We start from the raw sequence: 22207 nt of genomic DNA on the forward strand, positions 1-22207 counted from the left end.
CGCATTGTTTATATATATTCTTTTCTTAGTTTACTGGTTGTCCCTCTGTTCATGGCAAGCTGTAACATAGTGTGCCGCCAGTGTTATACAGCTTCTCTCCTCTCCCAGTAGGAATGGGAGTTTTTGGTTGTCATTCAGATTTCTGAAATCAGGGCATATTTGTGAGAATTTTTGGTAGAAATTCTCCCTGATGCCCTGATATTTTCCACAAGCTGTGAGGAAGTGCATCTCTGTCTCCACCACTCCCTGACTGCAGTGAGAGCATATCCTGTCCTCTCTTGGCAGCCTGGTCTGCCTGTGTCTGCCTTTTTCGATCGCTAGGCTATGTTCGCTAAGTCTGTACCTTGTCAAGGTTCTTCTCAGTTTGTTATCCTTTACCATGGTCAGGTAATCAGCTATGTTGTATTGTCTGTTTAGGGCCAAGTAGCAATTGAGTTTGCTTTGGGTTTTTGTTGTTTCTGCCCAATATGATATTTTTCCTTTTTCCCCCCCTCCCCCTTCCTCTCCCCTCCCCCTTCCTCCCCCTTCCTCCCCCCCTTCCTCCCCCCTCCCCCTTCCTCCCCCTCCCTCCCCCTCCCCCCCCCTCCCTCCCCCTCCCCCTTCCTCCCCCTCCCCCTTCCTCCCCCTCCCCCTCCCTCCACCCTCCCCCTTCCTCCCCCTCCCCCTCCCTCCACCCTCCCCCCTCCTCCCCCCTCCCCCTTCCTCCCCCTCCCCCTCCCCCTTCCTCCCCCCTCCCCCTTCCTCCCTCCTCCCCCCTCCCCCTTCCTCCCCCTCCCCCTTCCTCCCCCTCCCCCTTCCTCCCCCTCCCCCTTCCCCCCCCCTCCCCCTTCCTCCCCCTCCCCCTTCCTCCCCCTCCCCCTTCCTCCCCCTCCCCCTTCCCCCCCCCTCCCCCCCTCCCCCTTCCTCCCCCCTCCCCCTTCCCCTTCCTCCCCCCTCCCCTTCCTCCCCCCTCCCCTCTTCCTCTTCCTCCCCCCTCCCTCCCCCCCCTCCCCCCCCTCCCCCTTCCTCCCCCTTCCTCCTCCCTCCCCCTTCCTCCCTCCTCCCCCCTCCCCCTTCCCCTTCCTCCCCCCTCCCCCCCTCCCCCCTCCCCTTCCTCCCCCCTCCCCTTCCTCCCCCCTCCCCTTCCTCCCCCCTTCCTCTTCCTCCCCCCTCCCCCCTCCCCTTCCTCCCCCCTCCCCTTCCTCCCCCCTTCCTCTTCCTCCCCCCCCCCTCCCCCTTCCTCCCCCTTCCTCCTCCCTCCCCCTTCCTCCCTCCTCCCCCCTCCCCCTTCCTCCCTCCTCCCCCTTCCTCCCCCTTCCCCTTCCTCCCCCTCCCCCTTCCTCCCCCTCCCCCTCCCCCTTCCCCCCCTTCCTCCCCCTCCCCCTTCCTCCTTCCTCCCCCCTCCCCCTTCCTCCTTCCTCCCCCTCCCCCTTCCTCCCTCCTCCTTCCTCCCCCTTCCTCCTTCCTCCCCCTTCCTCCCCCTCCCCCTTCCTCCCCCCTCCCCCTTCCTCCCCCCTCCCCCTTCCTCCCCCCTCCCCCTTCCTCCCCCTTCCTCCCCCTCCCCCTTCCTCCCCCTCCCCCTTCCTCCCCCTCCCCCTTCCTCCCCCCTCCCCCTCCCCCTTCCTCCCCCCCTCCCCCTTCCTCCCCCCCTCCCCCTTCCTCCCCCTTCCTCCCCCCTCCCCCTTCCTCCCCCTTCCTCCCCCCTCCCCCTTCCTCCCCCCTGCCCCTTCCTTCCTCCCCCTCCCCCTTCCTCCCCCTCTTCCTCCCCCTCCCCCTTCCTCCCCCTCCCCCTTCCTCCCCCTCCCCCTTCCTCCCCCTTCCTCCCTCCCCCCTCCCCTTCCTCCCCCCTCCCCTTCCTTCCTCCCCCTCCCCTCCCCCTTCCTCCCCTCCCTCTTCCTCTCCCTTCCTCTCCCTCCCCCTCCCCCTTCCTCCCCCTCCCCCTTCCTCCCCCTCCCCCTCCCCCTTCCTCCCCCTTCCTCCCCCTCCCCCTTCCTCCCCTCCCCCTTCCTCCCCCTCTTCCTCCCCTCCTCCCCTCCCCCTTCCTCCCCCTTCCTCCCCCTTCCTCCCCCTTCCTCCCCCTCCCCTTCCTCCCCCTCCCCCTTCCTCCCCCTCCCCCTTCCTCCCCCTCCCCCTTCCTCCCCCTCCCCCTCCCCCTCCCCCTTCCTCCCCCTTCCTCCCCCTCCCCCTTCCTCTCCCTTCCTCTTCTCTCCCTTCCTCTCCCTCCCCCTCCCCCTTCCTCCCCCCCTCCCCTTCCTTCCTCCCCCTTCCTCCCCCTTCCTCTCCCTCCCCCTCCCCCTTCCTCCCCCTCCCTCCCCCCAGTCGCTCTCTCTCTTTCCCCCCCAGTCGCGCTCTCGCTCTCTCCCAACAACAACATGCCCTCAAAAATCCCTCGGCACCGCCGGGCACTTCAGATAGTATAATATATTTGAGTACAGCTCTAATTCCACTTTGTGTCTTGGTTTAAGTGCCCTCCAGATTTGTGATGACACTTTTTATTTGTTCATGGGATTTGGGCATCGCTGGCAAGGCCAGCATTTATTGCCCATCCCTAGTTGCCCTTGAGAAGGTGGTGGTGGTGAGCTGCCGCCTTGGACTGCTGCAGTCCCTGTGGTGAAGGTACTCCCACAGTGCTGTTCGGGAGGTGTTCTAGGATTTTGACCCAGCGAAGATGAAGGAATGGCGATACACTTCCAAGTCAGGATGATGTGTGACTTGAAGGGGAACTTGGAGGTGGTGGTGTTCCCATGCACCTGCTGCCCTTGTCCTTCTAGGTGGTAGAGGTCGCGGGTTTGGGAGGTGATGCCAAAGAAGTCTTGGCGCGTTTCTGCAGTGCATCTTGTAGATGGTACACACTGCAGCAACGGTATGCTGGTGGTGGAGGGAGTGAATGTTTGTGGTGGGTGGGCTGCAAATCAAGCGGGCTGCTTTGTCCTGGATGGTGTTGAGTTTCTTGAGTGTTGTTGGAGCTGCACTCACCCAGGCAAGTGGAGAGTATTCCATCGCACTCCTGACTTGTGCCTTGTAGATGGTGGAAAGGCTTTGGATAGTCAGGAGGTGAGTCACTCGCCGCAGAATACCCAGCCTCTGACCTCTTGTTGCTACAGTATTTATGTGGCTGGTCCAGTTAAGCTTCTGGTCAATGGTGAACCCCCCAGGATGTTGATGGTGGGGGATTCGGCAATGGTAATGCCGTTGAATGTCAAGGGGCGGTGTTTGTTGGAGATACTCATTGCTTGGCACGAATGTTACCTGCCACTTATCAGCCCAAGCCTGCATGTTGTCTAGGTCTTGCTGCATGTGGGCATGGACTGCTTCGTTATCTGAGGAGTTGTGAATGGCACTGAATACTGTGCAATCATCAGCAAACATCCTCACTTCTGACCTGTACTTTAAAGGAGAAAATATCAACATACCAGTATAGGAGGCAAAATAATAAAATAGGTAAATGAGAAAAAAATAAAGGCAAGGATAGAAGAAAAGCCAAGCTGTGATCTTGAAACACTAAATTTCTAAGTTTATAGATTTTTTTTTTCTTGAACATTTATCTGCGAGAACAAACCAAAAAAGTATGAATACCTTTAAATGCCTCACTACATTTTCTTGGTGTGCTTGCACTTAAATGTATATGCACACAAGGAAAATAAAATCAGGAAAAGTGTGCATTGTACATGGAAAGTCTAACCATAATATGGCAGTACAGGAAACTTTTTTTTATCTGGCACCGACGGGACTGATGTGGTGCCGGTTGATCAAAAATTCCGGATAACCGAAAGCTATAGTAAAAGATACAGAGAGCTGAGAGCTCCGTATAAAGCAACAAACCCTGTTGCTTAGCAACAGGTTCAGAACAATGGCCACAAGTTCCAAGCGTCTCTGTAGCGTAGCGACAGCTGCAGCCACACCCTTGCACAGCAACAGATCGAGGAAGGCAAGTACAATATGTAGTAAAACTTACCTGAACCTACTCCTGAATTTTGCCGGTTAACTGAGATTTCCGGTTATTTAGGTGCCGGTAAATCGAAAGTTTCCTGTACTGTTATTTCCACTTAACTTTTTAATTTGTTTCATTTTTCTCCCAAAGAGATTCAGGTTTCAGGTTTTGGATTTTAATGCAAGTTGTTTTCCTGTGCACACAGGTGCTCATGCTATATTTTTTAATAGCATTTTTTACCAACAGAAGTAAATTGCCAGTGGCTTTACAAGTAAATGTTAAACGTTTTTCCAGTTTTTATGCTTTTATAGATGTTGTCGTCTCCCAAATTGATGCCCATCTTTCTTTCAACTGCATGTTTGTATCTCGCCAGTCAGGTTTTTGTCACTGCCACAGCAGTGAAACAGCCCTAGTTAAAGTGACAAATAACATCCTCTGTGACTATTACCATGGTGCATTATCCCTCCTCGTCCTCCTCGTCCTCCCTGCAGCCTTTGACATTGTCAATCACACCATTCTTCTCCAACACCTTTCCTCTGTTGTCTAGCTAAGTGGGATAACCCTCGCTTGGTTCAATCCAATCATAGCCGGAGCATCTTCACCAATATCTTCTCTTCCCACCTCCTTTACTGCTACCTTTGAAGTACCCAAAGAGCCTATCCTTGGCCCCCTTTTCTTTCTCCTCTACATGCTACTTCATGGCAAATAGATATGAGAATGTAAAATCATTGAATTTTACAGCACAGAAGGAGGCCATTTGGACCATCGCACCTATGCCAGCTCTCTTGGGGGAAAAAAACCCTTTCCCATACGTTATAAAAAAAATTTTAAACAAATATTGTTCACTTTCCTTTTAAACACTAGGGATGTCCTTAGGTATTGTAATAAAATGAATGGTAAATGAAGTAGTGTCTCCAATTGTAGATATCTTAATGCCAAACTGATTTATTAAACATTTGCACCAATAAAGCGTGATAATAAATTTAAGGACAAAAGTTAGTAGTTTTTCAGTTGACTATTTGATTTCAAGCTTTTTGAAGTTGAAAGTTTAGATACATCTTTCTTTCTACACTTGTTTATATTCTGATTAACTGATTTTGTTGTAAACTCCTTGTGACAAATTGGGAATCTGTCTTAGTTAATATAGAATTTTACAGTGTAGAGAGAGACAATGTCAAATTTTTTTGTCTTAAAATACTCCTTGGACATTTTACTACTTTAAAGGCGCTATATAAATACAAGTTTTTGTTGTTGTTGTTGATTCACCCCATTGTAACTGTGCCGGCTCTCTAACTGTGCCGGCTCTCTAACTGTGCCGGCTCTCTCAAAGAACTAGCCACTTTGTTCCATTTGCCTGCCATCGCCTTGTACTCTTTTAACATTTTCTTTTTTCAAATATTACTCCATTTTCCTTTCAAATATTTTTATGGGTTCTAGTTCCACCACTGTTTCCAGTCGGGCATTCCATGTCCCAACAACCCTCTTTGAAAATAAAATTCTAACCTCCTCTTTCATTTAATTTTATGATGATAAATTTCTGCCCTCTAGTTACAGACTCTCTGGTCAGTGGAAATGGGTTTTCCTGATTTACCTTATCAAGAAACAAGAATTTTTATTTTTCATTATTATTAATTGATTGCTGCAGACTTGGTTCCTTTGTTGGTTCACAAATCTGGCTGAAGGTTAAAGGCAGTTTCAGGTGTGCCTGTCATCTGCTGAGAGGGCTGGCTGGTTCCAACCATACAAACAAATGGCTCTGAAAGATTGGGTGTTGAAATATGCAATTATTATCAGACAATATCGGTGACTTTTTATGCTCTCTCAGGTCAGGAAATTGTCATTATTTGTGAAATAACTTATAGAAACTGTGAAAGAGATGCATCTAGTCAGTGATCCACCTCTTGGGAGGAAGGGGGGAGGTTTTCTTGCAGCAGGCAAGTCATCCAAGCTCCTTCATGGGCAGTTCAGCATTTCTTGTGTAAGTGCACAAGTTAAAGCTTTGGGGTCGACTCGACCCAATAATTTTGTGCTATGGGGGGGTCACTGGTCCACATTCAGCTTTTCAGGGTGTTGGTGAGTTGAGGCTTTTATTATTTTATGTACTGAAAAGTTGTAAATTAAATGTAATCTAGTGGAATTTGGTGTGTTGACTATTTTGCTCCTGCTAGGTTTATATTATTAGCAGTATAAATTGATTGGTAGATTATAGATTAAGCTACACAGTCTGATAGTGGTCATTATCTGAAGACCAGGGGGACACGAGAGCTCGGGTAACAAGGGTGTTCTTTTTGAAGCTGAACAACACTACAGTACATTGCCAGATATTGTGTATATATGTACAGGAGAAATATCTAGTGCAGCTTGAAAATTAAATCAATAATTTGTGAACTTGATTTAATTTATGTACTACCACCTATTGTGTAAAGTCTACAACATTTTTTACTCTAAAATTACAAGAAATTAAAGTGTGATAAGATATTTATTTGGAAAATAACTACAATTAAAGACATTTGTATACAAAGTTTTAATATTTTATTTTACATTCCTGAAAAGTAAATACTCTTGACAAGTTAAAAACATGTAGCAAACAGGCTACTGTATTTGCTTTACAAAATTTCATTTGGTTTATTCATATTCATATTTCTTAGTCACACACAACAATAGATATTGTAGTCATCAAGCAGTAACTATTGCTGCCAATTTTGGGTTTAATAAGTGTCGCATGTAAAGGGTTTGGCAAAATGGCAGAACAGTTTGCCTTTTTAGCTACTTCTTTCCACTTTCTCCCATCCCCTAAAAAAATGAGCTTTTACTAAAAGGCTTTGGAAGTGAAGGGAAAAGGAAACTGAAGTTATCTAGCAATGTTGCCGCCAGAATGGATGCTGAGTCATAAATATTGTCAATGTTCACTTGTATTGGTTTTTAAATCAAGTCATCTTGCCACTGCTCAGTTTTGCACCGGCCATCCGATTCAGATTTCACAGTTTAGTTGGTTGGCTGCCTGAGTACAACCGAGTTAAAGCTGGAATTAAAATCTGTATCTGTGTGTGGTATTGCAGTGCCCTGAAGCTAAACCTATTAATGGCTGTTATTGTAGCATTGAATGCTACATTGTTCAGTTACAGGCATTTTTTTAATAAAGAAAATAAATCAAAGATGGATTAGAAATTCATGATTGCACTGGAGAGGGTACAGAGGAGATTTACAAGGATGTTGCCAGGACTGAAGAATTTTAGCTATGAGGAAAGATTGAATAGGCTGAGGGTGTTTTCTTTGGAACAGAGGAGGCTGAGGGCAGACTTAATTGGGGTGTATAAAATTATGAGGTGCCTAGATAGAGTAGATAGGAAGGACCTTCGCAGTGAGGTCAATAACCAGGGGGCATAGATTTAAAGTAGTTGGTAGAAGGATTAGTGGGGAGTTAAGAAGAACTTTTTTTCACTCGGAGGGTGAGGGGGCCTCGAACTCGCTGCCTGAAAGGGTGGGGTGGTGGTGGCAGAAACCCTCATCGCATTTAACAAGTACTTGGATATGCACTTAAAGTGCCGTAACCTACAGGGCTACGGACCAAGAGCTGGAAAGAGCATTTGGCTGGATAGCTCTTTTTCGGCCGGCAGACATGATGGGCTGAATGGCCTCCTTCTGTGCTGTAAATTTCTATGATTTTATGAAATTCATGCTCACCTTACCTAAGAAATAGGAGCAGGCGTAGGCCCTACAGCTCCTCGAGCCTGCTCCGCTATTCAAAAAGATCATGGTTGAACTTCAACAACTCCACTTTCCCGCCCGATCCCCATATCCTTTGATTCCCTTAGTGCCCAAAAATCTATCGATCTCAGTCTTGAATATACTCATTGACTGAGCATCCACAGCCCTCTGGGGTAGAGAATTCTAAAGATTCAAAACTCTCAATGAAGAAATTTCTCCTCATCTCAGGCCGACCCCTTATCCTGAGGCTATGACCCCATTCCTAAACTCTCGAGCAAGGGGAAACGGCCTCATCATCCACCCTGTCAAGCCCTCTAAGAATTTTATACGTTTCAATGAGATTACCTCTCATTCACCTAAACGCCAGTGAGTATAGGCCCATTTTGCTCAATCTCTCCTCAGAACAGCTCTCTCATCCCAGGAATCAATCTACTGAACCTTTGTTGCAACCCCTCTAAGGCAAGTATATCCTTCCTTGGGTAAAGAGACCAAAATTGTGCACAGTACTCCAGGTGTGGCCTCACCAAAGCCCTATATAACTGCAGCAAGACTTCCTTTCTCTTGGCCTTTATTTCAAGGGGTTGGAGTATAACATACTATTTGCCTTCCTAATTGCTTGCTGTACCTGCATGGTAACTTTCTGTGATGTGTGTACAAGTACCCCCAAATCTCTGAGTACCAACATTGACTAGTCTCTCAGCTTTTAAAAAAATTATCCTCTTTTCCATTCTTCCTACCAAATTGGGTAATTTCACACTACCCCACATTATGTACTCCATCTGCCACCTTTTTGTCCAATCACTTAACTGGTCTATATCCCTTTGCAGTCACTTTGCATCCTCCTCACAGCTTAATTTCCCATCTAGCTTTGTATCGTCAGCAAACTTGGATACATTGCACTCGAGCCCCCTCATCTAAGTTATTGATCTAGATTGTAAATAGCTGAGGCTCCTACCATTGTTCCTTGCAGCATTCCACTAGTTACATGCTGCCATCCCAAAAATAACTTGTTTATTACTGCTCTTTGTTTTCTGTCTGTTAACCAATCCTCAATCCATTCTACTTTTTACCCCCAATCCCATGAACCCTCTTCTTAGGCAGTCCCTCGGAACCAAGGATGACTTGCTTGCACGCTAAAAATTAGTTCTCGGGTGACTGGCTCCAATGTGGGACCTCCAGTCTCTGTCACAGGTGGGGCAGATGGTGGTTGAAGGGGCGGGTGGGTGGGGTGCTTGGGTTGACGTGCGCACTTTCCGCTGTTTGCGCTTGGATTCCGCTTGCTCCCAGCGAAGAGACTCGAGGTGTTCGCCGCCTTCCCGGATGCTTCTCCTCCACTTTGAGCGGTCTTGGGCCAGGGATTCCCAGGTGTTGGAGGGGATATTGCACTTTTCCAAGGAGGCTTTGAGGGTGTCCTTGAAGCGTTTCCTCTGCCCACCTGCCATGTCGGAGCTCCGAGTAGAGCGCTTGTTTCGGGAGTCTCGTATCGGGCATGCGGACAATGTGGCCTGTCCATCGGAGCTGGTCTAATTTGTCAGACTGCTTGTCTGACGTACAGTTCTGGATGAGCAAAAATGTCTCCAATTAAATTTTGGGAAAACCGAAACCATTATTTTCTGTCCCCGCCACAAGCTCCGTTCCCTAGCCACTGACTCCATCCCTCTCCCTAACATCTGTCTGAGGCTGAACCACACTGTTCGCAACCTTGGGCCTAGACATTCGGTTGGTAGCGCCAGCGATTAGCGCCTAAAGAGCCCGAGAATTGGGGCGTTACCCAATTTTCGGGTGGGCGCAGTGAATATAGCGCCACCTCCCATATTGAGAATCCTTTTAGCGCCGGTGCTAAGTCTTTGCGCGCACCCGCAGGCAGATCATGACGTCATTTCAGTGTGCAACGCCTTTTTGGCGCCCCGGACCGGATATTCGGTGGCGCCCGCAACCTTTCCGCCTGGCGCTATTAGTGACAGTTGGATGGAGCGTTCCCAGGCCCTTCTCGGACTCGGGGGGCGCTATTTAAAGGGGACAGCACTAGTATAAAAGCTGCAGCCATTTGGGTTGGCCATTCTGATCGTTGCTGGAGAGAGTTGCTGACCTTCTGTTGGACAGTACTTTTCTCATTGAGCCTTTGGAGGCACTGGCACTGGCAGCTTGAGGGCCCGGCTCCCGAGCTGGTGATGCAGCATCTGAAAGCAGGGAGGTGGAAGAGTGGCTTTAGCAAAAGGACAGCTTGGCAGCAAGGGATGCCAGATTGCGGCAAGGCTATGACATGGGTCCACAGTGAGAAAGCATGCTGGCGGGGGGAACAAGTGGAAGGAGACAGTTGTAAAAGGTGAGAACCTTACAAACGCTGTCGACAATGGGGTTGGCAGCTGCAGTGGTTACAGGATCACTCAGACGTCCTCCAAGAATCTGGTGGACTCTCTCCTCGAGATCCGTGAGAGTGACCACTTGTGGAAGTCCTCCACCGGTGCGAAGCTGGTCTTTGCCAATCCTCGCCAGCTTGGACTGCAGGGGAAAGGAGGGGAAGTTATGTTACCTGATGCCCTGAGTGATCATCTCATGCCCCCCATGGTGGAAGAGCCCTTGCATGATGCCCTGAGTGATCATCTCATGCCCCCCATGGTGCAAGAGCCCTTACATGACGCCTTGAGTCAAATGTGCATGTGTGTGCCCAGAAAGGGCCATGGGTGCTTGCTGGCAGATGGCCAATGGGGCACAGGTCACCCTGTAGCCATAAAGTCAGGTGCAAATGAAGGGATGCAGAAGTTTGCAGAAACAACACTCACCCTCACGACCCGAGTGAGGTCCTTGAATTTCTTTCTGCATTGGACAGGGCTCCTGGTCACCATGCTGCTGGAGTTGACCCTCTGGCATACATCCCTCCAAGCTCGTCGGTAGTCCTTATGATTCGGCCTCCTGCCATTGTCTGGGTAGAGAACATCTCGCCGGCGCTCCACTGCGGCCACCAATTGCTGCAGAGTCTCATTGGTGAAGCGCTCTGCTCTCTGTCTCACCTTCTCCATCTGGTCCAAGTTTTTAGCGCCAGAGAAGGGCCTGCGCCAATTCTGAGGCCTGCAAGGCGCAGAGTGTGGATGCTGAAGCTGACTGACCCACCCCTTTAAGAGCTAGCCGGCGCCTGGAAGTCTCGTGGTCATCGGTAATTGAGAGCACCTGCGCTGCGCCCGTCCGCTCCGATATTGGGTTGCGCCGGAAGTTTAGCGCCTTAGGAGTCCCGTGTAACGCCTGAATTCGCGCCTCAATCACCTTTAGGGGCGATGCAACCCAATATCGCGCCAGGTGGCGATAAGTTGCGTCTGGCTATAAACTTTGCGCTGCGCCAATTCTAACACCCCAAGCGGGGCTATACCCAATTTCTAGGCCTTGGTGTCATATTTGACCCTGAAATGAGTTTCCGCAGCATAACACAGACTGCCTACTTCCACCTCAGTAACACCACCTGCCTCCGCCCTTGCCTCCGTCCTTGCCTCCGCTCATCCGCTGCTGAAACCCTCATCCATGCCTTTGTTACCTCTAGACTTGACTATTCCAATGCACTCCTGGCTGGCCTCCCACATTCCACCCTACGTAAACTTGAGTACATCCAAAACTTGGCTGCCCGTGTCCAAACTCGCACCAAATCCCATTCGCCCATCACCCCTGTGCTCGTTGACCTACATTGGTTAAGCAGTGCCTCGATTTCAAAATTCTCATCCTTGTTTTCAAATCCTTCCATGGCCTCGCCTCTCCCTACCTCTGTAATCTCCTTCAGCCCCCCCCCCCCCCCGAGATATCTGCGCTCCTCTAATTCTGCCCTCTTGAGGATCCCTGATTATAATCGTTCAACCTTTGGTGGCCGTGCCTTCTGTTGCCTAGGCCCTAAGCTCTGGAATTCCCTGCCTAAACCTGTCCGCCTCACTACCTCTCTTTCCTCCTTTAAGACGCGCCTTAAAACCTACCTCTTTGACCAAGCTTTTGGTCACCTGCCCTAATTTATTCTTATGTGGATCGGTGTCAAATGTTTTGTCTTAAAATACTCCTGTGCAGCGCCTTGGGACGTTTTACTACGTTAAAGGCGCTATATAAATACAAGCTGCTGTTGCTGCTGAACATTTCATTAGAATTGTGTAAATTCTTTAATTATTTGGGGATTCCATTGCTTGTCGTTAGGGGATTCTGTTCGGAAATGACAGCAATGGAATCCTCCTTTCTGATGGGAGGACCTGGCCCACGTGATCCCAGGGACGCTTCTGAACCGCCTGCGTCTGAGATCCATGGGCCTTTACGCAGGCGTATGCCTGCAGGCCCAGGACCCGAAGTTTCCAAAGCCCGGGAGCCAGCAGTTCGGATTTATTTTCAGGTCGGAGGCATATTCCGACCCTATATGAAATTCATCATATCGTCACTCTTCCCCAGAGGATCTTTTACTATAAGATTACGAATTAACCCTGTCTCATTACACAATACTAGGTGTAAAATAGCCTTTTCCCTATTTGGTTCCTTGACCTATTGTTCTAGAAAACTGTCTCTAATGTGTTCCGTGAATTCGTCCTCCCGCTACTTTTGCGAATTTAGTTTCCCCCGTCTATATGAAGATTAAAGTCCCCCAGGATTATTGCAATACCTTAGAATCATAGAATGGTTACAGCACAGGAGGAGGACATTCGGCCCATCGAGCCCGTGCAGCTCTCTGCAAGAGCACTTCAGCTAGTCCTACTCCCCCGCCCTTACCCTGTAGCCCTGCAAATATTATTCCTTCAGGTACTTATCTAATTCCCTTTTGAAAGCCACGATTGAGTCTACCTCCACCACCCTTTCAGGCAGCGCATTACCAGATCCTAACCACTCGCTGTGTAAGTTTTTCCTCATGTCGCCTTTGGTTCTTTTGCCAAGCACCGTAAATCTGTGTCCTCTGGTTCTCAACTCTTCTGCCAGTGGGAATAGTTTATCTCTATCTATTCTGTCTGGACACATTATGATTTTGAACACTTCTATCATATCTCCTCTCAACCTTCTCTGCTATAATGTGAACAACCCCAGCTTCGCTAGTGTATCCACGTAACTGAAGTCCCTCATCCCTGGAACCATTCTTGTAAATCTTTTCTGCACCCTCGCTAAGGCCTTCGCATCCTTCCTAAAGTGCAGTGCCCAGAATTGGACAAAATACTCCAGTTGAGGCTGAACCAGTGTTTTATAAAGATTCATCAGAACTTCCTTGTTCTTTTACTCTGTCTCTATCCTTTTTTACATGCTCCTCTAATTTCCTGATTTCTACTCTGTCCAACACTAAGATTGCTGTTAGGGGGCCTACAATCTCCACCCACCGGTGTTTTCTGCCCTTTATTTCTTAGCTCCACCCATACTGATTCTGCATCCTGATTTTCTGGGCTAAGATCCTTTCTCTTTACTGCCTTTATCTTATCCTTTATTATCGGGGCTACCCCACCTCCTTTTCCATTTTGCCTATCTTTTCTAAAAGTCACGAACCCTGGAATATTTAGTTCCAACCTTGGTCACCCTGCAACCACGTCTCAGTAATGGCTACTTGATCAAACCCATTTATCTCTGTGCCATTAATTCATCTATCTCGTTACAAATGCTTTGTGCATTCAGATACAGCGCCTTTAATTTTAACTTTTTACTATTTTTCCCTGATGTGGCCTTAGTCGCTAATGCCCTATTACCGTTATTAAATTCTCTGTCCCTTCCTGACAACATCTGCTTGATTTTACCCAAATCGCTTCTCTGCTCTGCAGCCTTAACTTTTCTCTTCAGACGTATAAATTTACCCTTACCTGAATCCTCCCTCACCCTTATTAGTTTAAATCCCTATATACTGCCCTAGTTATTTGATTTGCCAGGACGTTGGCCCCAGCCCAGTTATTTGATTCGCCAGGTGCTGTGGTCCATTTGCCCATCCTCCCTGTAGTCTTTGTTCTCATCCACACTGGTAACAAGTACCTCGTACCTGTTGGACAATGGCAAAGGCTAAGGCGCCACCACCACTGCATCTGAAGTCCCCTTACCTGCTTGAGTTGCAGTCACATCTTCCTGTCCCTGACCACTAACCAAATCTAAACCACTACCTAACCTCAGGGGTGTGACTGGGTCAAAATAGACAGTTTCCTAGCTGATGAGGGAATTGGGGGTTACGGGGAGCGGGCAGGGAAGTGGACGTGAGTCTGGGTTCGGATCAGCCATGATCCTATTGAATGGCGGAGCAGGCCCGAGGGGCCGTATGGCCTACTCCTGCTCCTACTTATGTTATCTTATGTTATGTAAAATGTTCAGGTAACTCTTCCCCCTCCCCAATGCATCGTAATGTCTGCACCAGCTCAACAACTCTGAGCCGAAGTTCCTCGAGTTGCAGCCACTTGCTGCAGATGTGGTTGCCTGGGATCGCGCTGCTCTCCATAAACTCCCACATGCTGCAGATGCGGCACATCTCCTGCACGGCCATCTCTATCTAACCTTGTTTTATATATTTAATTAAAGTTTCATGAAATTAATTCACTTGGTTTATTTTTTAGTGTTTTTTAAATTAATTAATATTAATTTAATAAAGCATTAGTTATAGGTTCTTAGTTTTAAATACATACTGCCTCAAGCTTATACAAACCACTGCAAGTGTTAAAAGGCAAAAAGGAGCACCTCTTTTCCCGTCTACACTGAATTCCCACTCTCGCCAAATTCTCAGCTTCCCACTCTGTTTATGATGCACTCCGTTAATCTTGCGACCTGTGGTTACACTCAGCGCCTTAGGTCTGTGCCTCTAGGCATACTGGGATAGGACCAGTTGACAACTGAAAATAAAGCTCTTAATATGAAGTTTTTAAATTGGTTATATTGCAGCAGGCTTTGGATGGATGACTTTTAAGCATATACATCTGACTACATGTATACAAAAAGTGAAACCTTTAAGTACTGCATAATATTGTCATTATATCTGTGAAATTGAGCATATTGGGGAAAAACCTTGTGTTGATGTAGTTGGAGTCACTTGGCCTTGAAATTTACATCAACAGACTGTTTTTATAATTTTATTCATTTTAATTGCAGAAAGATCATTAAAATTAGGTGTGAAAAATTAATTTTCTCTTTTTGCAGATGATGAAGCATGCTTGGGGCAACTATAGACAGTATGCTTGGGGACACAATGAGTTGAAACCACTTTCCAGGAAGGGCCATTCCACCAATATATTTGGTAAGTATCTGGATATTTAGTCAAACATCTATTATTTGCATTTTCCATACCTTTTTTCCTTTGGCAACTTAGAAAATATGAAGACTTGCTTTTAGTTCAAATGCTGTAAAGACAGACTGAGACATGCTTTATTTAATTATCATTATGATATGTGATTATTTAAATAATTATAAATTAGTTTATTTACAAGATGTGCATTATTTAGGGAGGGTGGGAGAAATGAGGTAACTGGAGACCTGTTAGTTTGGCATCAATTGTGGCAAAATTACTGATTATTAGCAAAAACGAGAGCGTATGTAATTGGAGGTAACCATGTGACATGGGTCGGTAATTGGTTGCGAGGTAGGAGACAGACAGTAAGGATGAAAGGTTTATTTTTTGATTGCCGGGATGTGACAAGTGATGTTCTCCAGGGATCTGTACTGAGGCCACAGCTTTTCACCATATTGATTTGGATGAAGGAATAGCGAGTAGTATATCCAAATTTTCAGATGACACCAAGTGAGGAGGTACAGTAATTCTGCCTTTGCTCTACCAACTTGTATATTCTCCACAGAATCAACTGCCTCCCCCTTGTTTGGCATTGCTTGCAAATTTGCATTGATTTTCTGTATCCAAGTCATTGATGTAAATTGGAAACAGTAGGTATTTCAATACTGACCCCTGAGGCACCTCCCCTTCTGATATAACTTGCTGTTTTCTACCCTTCAGATAATTTCTTATCCATTCCCAAAGTTTATCCTGATTTTCCACGACAATGACTATAACTAGTAACCTTTTGTGTAGAACTTTGTCATGTGGTTTTTGGACGCCTAGGTACACCGCACATCTTGAGACTTTCCACTATGCACTTGGGATGTCGCCTCCTCAAATGAGGTTAGTCAGGCAGGGACTTCCCCTTCTGTCTCCATGTCTATTGCTTTTTACTGGGTTATTGTATGGACCTGCTTTGTTCCTCTTTTTGAAAAAAGGTACCATGTTAGCCTACTTGCAGTCTACTGGTGACTTTCCAGTGTTCAACGTCTCCCAAATTTCCTCTTCCCTCTCAGTACTCTTGGATCAATCTATCCCTGGGAATTTATTTGTTTTGATCCTTTTTAACCTGTCTGCGACTTCCATCTGGTTTATATCAATCATCAATTCTACTTGGGTTATCTCTGCTTAGAGATGGTATGTTAATTTGTGCTATTTAATGTTTGTTCCCCATATGAGATTGACAAGATAACTTCTGATTAATCAGTTATTGCCTGACATTTAATGAGTAGATACATTTATCATATTCCACTGCTGGCCATAACTCAATGTTCCAATGTGCCACACTTTGTTATATTTGATGTTGCATTTCGTTTAATTGGACTTTGGGGGAAGAGGGTTTTATGGAACTTCGCTATGTTAGCACACTGTGACATGTACTCGGATATCTGGTTACCATCTTGAAAATATTCTTGCAAAGGGGTTAAATAAAGGAATTTCTCACATTTATGATCCCTGTAAACTTTGTTTTAAATGTAACAGTCACCATAAGTGAATAAGTTACTAACTTGATCGAGTTTTTTGATGAGGTAACAGAGAGGGTTGATGAGGGTAATGTAGTTGACGTGGTGTACATGGATTTCCAAAAGGTGTTCGACGAAGTGCCACATAATAGGCTTGCCAGCAAAGTTGAAGACCATGGAATAAAAGGGACAGTGGCAGCATGGATACGGAATTGGCTAAGTGATAGGAAACAGAGAGTAGTGGTGAACGGTTGTTTTTCGGACTGGAGGGAGGTATACAGTGGTGTGCCCTAGGAGTTGATTCTAGGACCACTGCTCTTTCATTCATTCATACATATATAAGGACATGGGTGTATAGGGCACAATTTCAAACTTTGCAGATGACGCAAAACTTGGAAGTATAATGAACAGTGAGGAGGAGAGTGATAGACTTCAGGACGACATAGACAGGCTGGTGAAATGTGCGGACACGTGACATGAAATTTAACGCAGAAAAGTGTGAAGTGATAGATTTTCATAGAAAGAATGAGGAGAGGACAGATAAAGTAAATGGTACAATCCTGCACAAGCAAAGAGACTTGGGGGTATGTGTGCACAAATTGTTGAAGGTGGCAGGGCAGGTGAGAAAGCAGTTAAAAATGTTTACGGGATCCTGGGCTTCATAAATAGAGGTATAGAGTACAAAAGTGTGGAAATTGTGATGAACCTGTATAAAACACTGGTTCGGCCCCAACTGGAGTACTGTGTCCAATTCTGGGAACACACTTTAGGAAGAATGTGAAGGCCTTAGAGAAGGTGCAGAAAAGATTTACGAGAATTATTCCAGGAATGAGGGACTTCAGTTAAGTTGATAGACTGGAGAAGCTGGGGTTGTTCTGCTTGGAGCAGAGAAGATTGAGAGGAGATTTGATAGAGGTGTTCAAAATCATGATGGGTCTGGACAGAGTAGAGGGAAACTGTTCCCATTGGCAGAAGGGTCGAGAACCGGAGGACACAGATTTAAAGTGATTGGCAAAAGAACCAAAGCCGACGTAAGAAATAACTTTTTTACGCAGTGAGTAGTTAGGATCTGGAATGCACTGCCTGAAAGGGTGGTGGAGGCAGATTCAATCACGGCTTTCAAAAGGGAGTTGGATAAGTATCTGAAGGAAAGAAATTTTGCAGGGCTACGGGGAAAGGGTGGGGAATTGGGACTAGCTGAAGTACTCTTGCAGAGAGCTGGCACGAGGTCAACGGGCCGAATGGCCGCCTTCCGTGCTGTAACCATTCTATGATTTTAAAGTTTTCCCAATTAAAGGCTTGGTTCAAATGACATGTCACCTTAATTCAGTTGGTAGCACCTTCACCCTCACCTGTGGGCCTGGAAATTGTGGGGTAGAGTTTCCACTTTGGGCGCACTTGGCGATTCGGGCGCAGTTTGCGCCCAAATTTGCGCCTGTTTTGAAAAGTGTTTATCTCCCCCCCCGGGTTTACACCCAAACTAATTTGAGTATTGTCAAATGCAAAGTCCACCATGAACCAGCGCAATCTGGCATCGTTTTAAAAATGTAATTAAAAAAAAAAAAATTGCTTAAAAAAAATTCCTTGATATATTTAAGAGTGGAAACTTGAAGTTTGATTAATACAGCTGGAAGTGGATTTATCATAAAAAGTAAGCATTTTTAATCACAGTGTCAATCCACCACCTGTGAGTAACCCGATTTTGAATGACTAAAAGTGACTTAAAAAAAATACAAAACAATTTTCTAGTTATATTGGGATACAGTTGTCAGTTTCTTAGTAAATTTAAAAAAGAATTACATTCAAAACCTTTTATAATGTACCTATTAGTGTCCTTGTACCCAAAAGAACCAGCTTAATTTTTAAGAGTCTTATCGAAGGCCTACAAACGAGCGCAATTAGCGGAAACTCCCAATGGTGATATAATCCACCCTGGGGGTATGGCCAGCTTTATGGATGGGGCTGGCTTCTAGTGTGATGTTTTTTGAAACTAGGCCAAAAGATTGCGGAAACTCGGTTTGTGCTTAAAATTCCATGTTCTTTTGCGCTGGTTATGCTGATTTTGGACGAATTCCGCCGCATATGTTTTAAATCCCACTACGGGACTTAAGTACATAATTTAGGCTGACACTCTGGTTCAGTATAGAAGGAATACTGCATTATTGTAGGTGCTGTCCTTCGAATGAGACATAAAACCATGACACCGTCCACCTGTTTTGCCAGTTCAGGTCAACATTGAGATTCTATGTGGCACTATTTCTCTAATTGCTGTTTGTGGGTTCTTGCTATGCATAAAATGGCTGCCACATTTGTCTACATCAGAACCAGTTTTAGGAAATTGGTAAACAAGAGAAGGAAATACACTACATGGATTTTTGAGTGTAGTCCTTCAATAAGTTACTGTGTGTTATGGCACTCTGTAATGTTAACAAGTTCCAAATCTGTACCATATTGTAAGAGGAAAGTACCTGGTCAAACTAGATTTATTGGTTCTGTATGAATATCCAAATCTGAACATTTTATCAGTCCACTAGGCTTCACAAATCTGCCTAGGTACTTTAATGTATAGAGGGTAAATCTTGAGGCTAGGGTTCTCAATTTGTTTCATTCTAATGTGTGTTATAAGAGTTTCTTTTGTATTAAATGAGTGGTTCCCTTAATATCAGATTTCCCCTCTGTTCCTTGACCACCTTGGACCAAAAATAATTGAGGATGAGACTGATGAGGGAAATACTTATCGATTGAGGACAGAAACCTATTAAAGAAATGGGCACTCCAACAAAGGTTTTCTTCACCCCCCCCCGCCCCCCATGGAATTCTTAACTGACACATGAGAGTGTAGTTGGAAGATTAAGATGACACTGCTGTGCAGTTCTTAATATCTGTCATAGTTATATCTTCCATTCCAGTATGTACAGTATGATCAGTCTGATCTCTTTTTTATTTACTTTTGTTTATGCTTGGTCACATATAATCCTAACAGATGTTAATTTAAACAAATAATAGCATAGTAGTTATATAAAGCTTTGATAACAATTGCACAGATTGATGCTTTAAATAATGTTAGTCAGCACATAGTTTTGCGATAAACTGCACAGATCCATTCTCTGCTCAGCTGCAGAAAGATAAAGATGGTTGCTTGAAATGAAGAAACTTAAACAACAATTTGCATTTATGTAGTGCCTTTACTTAAGAACATAAGACGTAGGAGCAGGAGTAGGTCATTTGGCCCCTTGAGCCTGCTCCGCCGTTCAATAAGATCATCATGGCTGATCTGATCTTGGCCTTAACTCCACTTCCCTGCCCGCTCCCCATAACCCTTGACTCCCTTACCTTTCAAAAATCTGTCTATCTCCACCTTAAATATATTCAATGACCCAGCCTCCACAGCTCTCTGGGGAAGAGAATTCCAAAGATTCATGACCCTCTCGGAGAAGAAATTCCTCCTCCATTCTGATGTAAATGGGTGCCCCCTTATTCTGAAATTATGCCCCCTAGTTCTAGATTCCCCCACGAGGGGAAACACCCTCTCTGCATCTACCCTGTCAAGCCCCTTTAGAATCTTATATGTTTCAATAAGATCACCTCTCATTCTTCTAAACGCCAATGAGTATCGGCCCAACCTGCTCAACCTTTCTTCATAAGAAAACCCCTTCATCTCCGGAATCAACCTTGTGAACCTTCTCTCAACTGCCTCCAGTGCAAGTATATCCTTCCTTAAATAAGGAGACTAAAACTGTACGCAGTACTCCAGGTGTGGTCTCGTCAATGCCCTGTACAGTTGTAACAGGACTTCCCTGCTTTTATACTCCATTCCCTTTGCAATAAAAGCCAACATTCCATTTGCATTCCTAATTACTTGCTGTACCTGCATGCTAACTTTTTGTGATTCATATACAAGGACCCCAGATCCCTCTGTACCTCGGCATTTTGTAATCTCTCTCCATTTAAATAATAATTTGCTTTTTTATTTTTCCTACCTCGCATTTTCCCACATTAAACTCCATCTGCCAGATTTTTGCCCACTCACTTAGCCTACCTATATCCCTTTGGAGATTCTTTGCGTCCTCCACACAATTTGCTTTCCCACCTATCTTTGTATCATCAGCAAATTTGGCTACATTACACTCAGTCCCTTCATCCAAGTCATTAATATAGATTGTAAATAGTTGAGGTCCCAGCACTGATCCCTGCGGCACCCCACCAGTTACAGTTTGCCAACCTGAAAATGACCCGTTTATCCCGACTCTCTGTTTTCTGTTAGTTAGCCAATCCCCTATCCATCCATCCATGCTAATATATTACCCCCAACCCCATGAGCTCTTATCTTGTGTAGTAACCTTTTATGTGGCACCTTATCGAATGCCTCCTGGAAATCCAAATACACGACATCTACTGTTTCCCCTTTATCTACCCTGCTTGTTACATCCTCAAAGAATTCCAGCAATTTGTCAAACATGATTTCCATTTCATAAAACCATGCTGACTCTGCTTGACTATATTATGATTTTCTAAATGTCCTGCTACCACTTCCTTAATGATGGACTCCAGCATTTTCCCAATGACAGATGTTAGGCTAACTGGTTGATGGTTGCCTGCTTTCTGTCTCCATTCTTAAATAGGGACGTTACAGTTGCGGTTTTCCAGTCTGCTAGGACTGCTCCAGAATCCAGGAAATTTTGGTAGATTACAACCAATGCATCCACTATCTCTGCAGCCACCTCTCAAGACTCTAGGATGCAGGCCATCGGGTCCAGGGGACTTGTCCACCTTTAGTCCCATTAGTTTGCCTAGTACTTTTTCTCTAACGATAGTGATTGTTTTAAGTTCTCTCCCCCTTTCCCCCCCCAACCCCTTGATTATCCATTATTGCGATGCTTTGTGTCTTCTACCGTGAAGACCGATACAAAATATTTGTTTAAAGTCTCCGTCGTTTCCCTGATTCCCATTATTAATTCCCCAGACTCATCCTCTAGGGGACCAACATTTACTTTAGCTACTCTCTTCCTTTTTATATACCTGTAGAAACTCTTACTGTCTGTTTTTATATTTCTTGCTAGCTTACTTTTGTGGTAAACCACTGTTTGTATTCCTGTTTGTCCTGTTTGTATTCCACTGTGTACATGCCTGGACATGCCTCGGCTGACTCCTCCCACAGGTCCTAGTATAAAGGTGACTGCTCCCCAGCCCTTGGTATCCTGGACCGGTCGACCACTCGAGGCAGACCTCCATTCTGTTGTTAATAAAAGCCTTTAGTTACTCTTCTAACTCTCAGTCTTTTATGAGTAATTGATAGCGCATCAATTTTATTAACAACATTTTTATAATGGAGAAGATCCTCACACCAGCATGCCTGGACTTAGATCATCGGGAGGCGGACTCATCCACCAAGTTTACTCACTGGCTTAAGTGTTTCGAAAAATTCCTGACCGCCTCCGAAGCAATCAAATCGGACGAGGACAAACTGGATGTCCTGACCTCGAAAGTGAACCACCGAGTGTACTCGGTCATCCAAGACGCGACCTCGTACGCGGATGCTATCAAGCTCCTCAAGGGAGGGCAGCACGGTGGCATAGTGGTTAGCACTGTTGCCTCACAGCGCCAGGGGCCCGGGTTCAAATCCGGCCTCGGGTGACTGTCTGTGTGGAGTTTGCACATTCTCCCCGTGTTTGCGTGGGTTTCCTCCGGGTGCTCCGGTTTCCTCCCACAGTCCAAAGATGTGCGGGTTTAGGTTGATTGGCTATGGTAAATTGTCCCTTAGTGTTAGGGGGATTAAATACGTGGGGTTACGGGGATAGGGTGGGATATGTGTTGGTGTAGGGGTTACGGGGATTGGGTGGGATATGTGTCGGTGCAGGCTCGATGGGCCGAAATGGCCTCTATCTGCACTGTGGG

At 46.0% G+C, this 22207-nt stretch overlaps 1 protein-coding gene across 3 annotated transcripts in view; it reads left to right on the forward strand.

Moving 5' to 3' along the window:
* Window positions 1–22207, forward strand: part of man1a2 (mannosidase, alpha, class 1A, member 2) — a 151675-nt gene that overhangs the window by 69033 nt on the left and 60435 nt on the right. For all 3 annotated transcript variants that reach the window (XM_086006775.1, XM_086006778.1, XM_086006776.1), the window contains exon 3: window positions 14720–14816. In XM_086006775.1, the coding sequence (XP_085862901.1) occupies window positions 14720–14816 (97 nt within the window). The remainder of the gene's footprint in view (window positions 1–14719; window positions 14817–22207) is intronic.

This window comes from Somniosus microcephalus, chromosome 14 (genome assembly GCF_052327205.1).
Source record: "Somniosus microcephalus isolate GS21.2 chromosome 14, FLI_Smic_1.0, whole genome shotgun sequence".
Taxonomy (NCBI): domain Eukaryota; kingdom Metazoa; phylum Chordata; class Chondrichthyes; order Squaliformes; family Somniosidae; genus Somniosus; species Somniosus microcephalus.